Genomic DNA, 2,930 nt, shown 5'->3' on the forward strand with positions numbered 1-2,930 from the left:
CACTGCTCGTGCTTTTGCTGCATTTCACCAGAAGAGGGTAGAGTTCGGGAAGCGCTTGACGTCAGCCTGGAATTCCTATTGTGCTTAAAAACAGTGAGGGGGAAAAGAAGCGCAACTTTCTCCTTGGCACACTGCTAGCCTCTGCACGAAGGAGCTGGTGAAAAACTCCAGAAGACCTTTGTGTCAAAACACAATGGATTTCCCTCTGTGAACTTCTCTGAAGCCAAGGCACTGCAACAGCTGCCAATTGGACCTTCCCTTTCTTTCAGAACTGCCTGTTAGTTCACTTTCCACTATTCAGGTAAAAAGGATTCCTTGTAAAGAAAAGATCCTTTCATGGCTAATCCACGCCACTTCCGAAAAAAAGAAAGCCAAAAGCGGACACAAGCGCCGGGTGAGTTTCCTTGAGCGTTTCTCTCTTCTTGTTTTTTCTTGTTGAAATCTGCTGGAGCAAATAGCAGCTTTTGAAACTACTGCGCTCTAGAGCTTGCAAGCTGCCGGATGACTCGTCTGTTCACTGCAGCTTGTTGCACACTTCACAAGGCTTCATAGCCTGCATGGTTGTTTCTGTATGTTTTTCTAGCCCTGTTCAACGTCACTGCAGTTGAGATTTGCTAATAACACAACTGACTTGGATTTCTTGCAAAGCTACTTTGGGGGAAGATTTGTGGAGGGAGAAGGCTGTTGAAATCAAAGCTGCAATCAAATTAAAAATGGCAGATGACATTAGTTTTCAAGAACCGGACAGTGATGGGACAGAAAACAGTGAAGAAATGGAGATTGTTGTTAATGTTGGCGGAGTGAGGCAGGTGCTGTATGGAGACCATCTAAACCAGTACCCAGACACGAGACTAGCAGAACTCATGAACTGTTTGTCAGGGGGATATGACACTATTTTCTCACTCTGTGATGACTTTGATCCTGGGAAGAGAGAATTTTATTTTGACAGAGATCCGGACACTTTTAAATGCATCATCGATGTATATTACTTCGGGGAAGTTCACATGAAGAAAGGCATCTGTCCCATTTGTTTCAAGAACGAAATGGAATTTTGGAAAGTGGATCTTAAATTCCTGGATGACTGCTGCAAGACTCATCTCAGCGAAAAAAAGGAAGAGCTCGAAGAAATAGCCCGTAGGGTCCAGTTGATCTTGGATGATTTGGGAATGGACACCTCTGCAAACAGCTGGAAAAAGTGCAAAAAATGCATCTGGAAATTCCTGGAAAAACCAGAATCTTCTTACCCAGCTAGAGTCATAGCGGTCATGTCTTTTCTACTCATTCTAATTTCATCGGTAGTGATGTGCGTGGGAACCATCCCAGACCTGCAAGTGGTGGACTCTGATGGGAAATTGGTGGAGCACCCGGCTCTGGATAAGATTGAGACAGCTTGCATAGTCTGGTTTACCCTTGAGTATGTCCTCAGACTTATCTCTTCCCCTAATAAATTGCACTTTGCTCTTTCTTTCATGAACATCATTGACATTTTTGCCATCTTTCCTTTCTACGTCAGCCTGATTCTGACCCACTTGGGTGCCAGACTGATGGAGTTAACTAACGTGCAGCAAGCCATTCAAGCCCTCCGGATCATGAGGATTGCGAGGATTTTCAAACTGGCACGCCACTCCTCCGGTCTGCAGACTCTGACCTACGCTCTTAAGAGAAGCTTTAAGGAGCTGGGACTTCTGCTGATGTACTTGGCTGTTGGGATCTTTGTGTTTTCTGCCCTCGGTTATACAGTGGAGCAAAGTCACCCCGACACATTGTTTAAGAGCATCCCTCAGTCCTTTTGGTGGGCGATCATAACGATGACCACGGTGGGTTACGGGGACATTTACCCAAAGACTACGCTGGGGAAGCTCAATGCTGCCATCAGTTTCCTCTGTGGGGTCATAGCCATTGCACTGCCAATCCATCCCATCATTAATAACTTTGTCAGGTATTATAACAAGCAGAGAGTTTTAGAGACAGCTGCCAAGCATGAACTGGAACTGATGGAGCTAAGTGCAGGTGAAAAGAAAGGTGGAAGTCCCAAAGATAAACCAGCATATCTTTGGGGGAAAGGAAACAAAGATCCCAGATGGAGCAACCGTCTCAAATTCTCCTACAGTGACACCTTCATTCATCTCCTTTCAGATGATCACCACCACCGAACTAGGCTTCAGAGCTGTAAGTAGTCTGTGAATTTGTCTCCATTCAGCAGAAGCCTGGAATAAGTATGGCAAACTCACACTGAAATAATATAAGGGACTCCTTTGAGGTCAGCCTGTCTTTTCCACAGAACTACACCAACCCACTCACACACATCTCCATCTCAGTTGGGTAAGCCATGCTTTATATAAACCATGAGAACACAATGAATGTATGGCCAGATATAATGAATGCATCCTGACCTCAATCTCTTTGTAATCATTTCAGAGGCCAAGGAAACCAACAATATATTGCTCAATAAATGTATCATGATTTGGATGTGAAGCCTTATAAAGTCACGCAAAAATATATGTATGATAATAAAGAAAGAAAAAAGAACAATACCAAGAGTGCATGTGGTGTAAGCTTTGTCAAATGTCTCTCTAGTTGGAAAGTGCTGCTTGAACGAAAATTAAACCATGCTGTCACCACTAAAACTTTTGTTTGTCTTATGATGCAAGTGCTATTTACAAGTGATAGCCACTTAAAGCTGTGATGTTCTGGAAAGCAAAACAAATGGAAAGACGCTTCTGAACTCTAATGTTTGGGGAATGCCACCTTCCTTTTTAGTAGGGAAAAATATTTATTGCTCCAGTCTGATCTTCTGATAGAAATGTGCTGGCAAATTAGAGGGTCTTATACAAGGCATCTGGTTTTCTTTTAGTGACTTGTTTTAATTCTTTACTGTAGGGGTGGGAAACATATAGACTTCCAAATACTGCTGGACTCCAACTCCCATC

General features: G+C 43.4%; 1 protein-coding gene across 1 annotated transcript; it reads left to right on the forward strand.

The window, feature by feature from the left end:
* The first annotated feature begins 435 nt into the window (after positions 1–435).
* On the forward strand, positions 436–2,392 carry KCNF1 (potassium voltage-gated channel modifier subfamily F member 1). The gene has a single exon (XM_063125833.1). It carries the CDS (start codon positions 714–716, stop codon positions 2,175–2,177), a length of 1,464 nt encoding a protein of 487 aa, XP_062981903.1. The 5' UTR covers positions 436–713; the 3' UTR covers positions 2,178–2,392.
* The last annotated feature ends 538 nt before the right edge of the window (positions 2,393–2,930 follow it).

The sequence above is a fragment of the Elgaria multicarinata genome, chromosome 4 (assembly GCF_023053635.1).
Source record: "Elgaria multicarinata webbii isolate HBS135686 ecotype San Diego chromosome 4, rElgMul1.1.pri, whole genome shotgun sequence".
Taxonomy (NCBI): domain Eukaryota; kingdom Metazoa; phylum Chordata; class Lepidosauria; order Squamata; family Anguidae; genus Elgaria; species Elgaria multicarinata.

Coding starts and splice junctions, on each gene's coding strand:
- KCNF1 (XM_063125833.1), top strand. CDS start 714: ATGGCAGATGACATTAGTTTTCAAGAACCGGACAGTGATGGGACAGAA.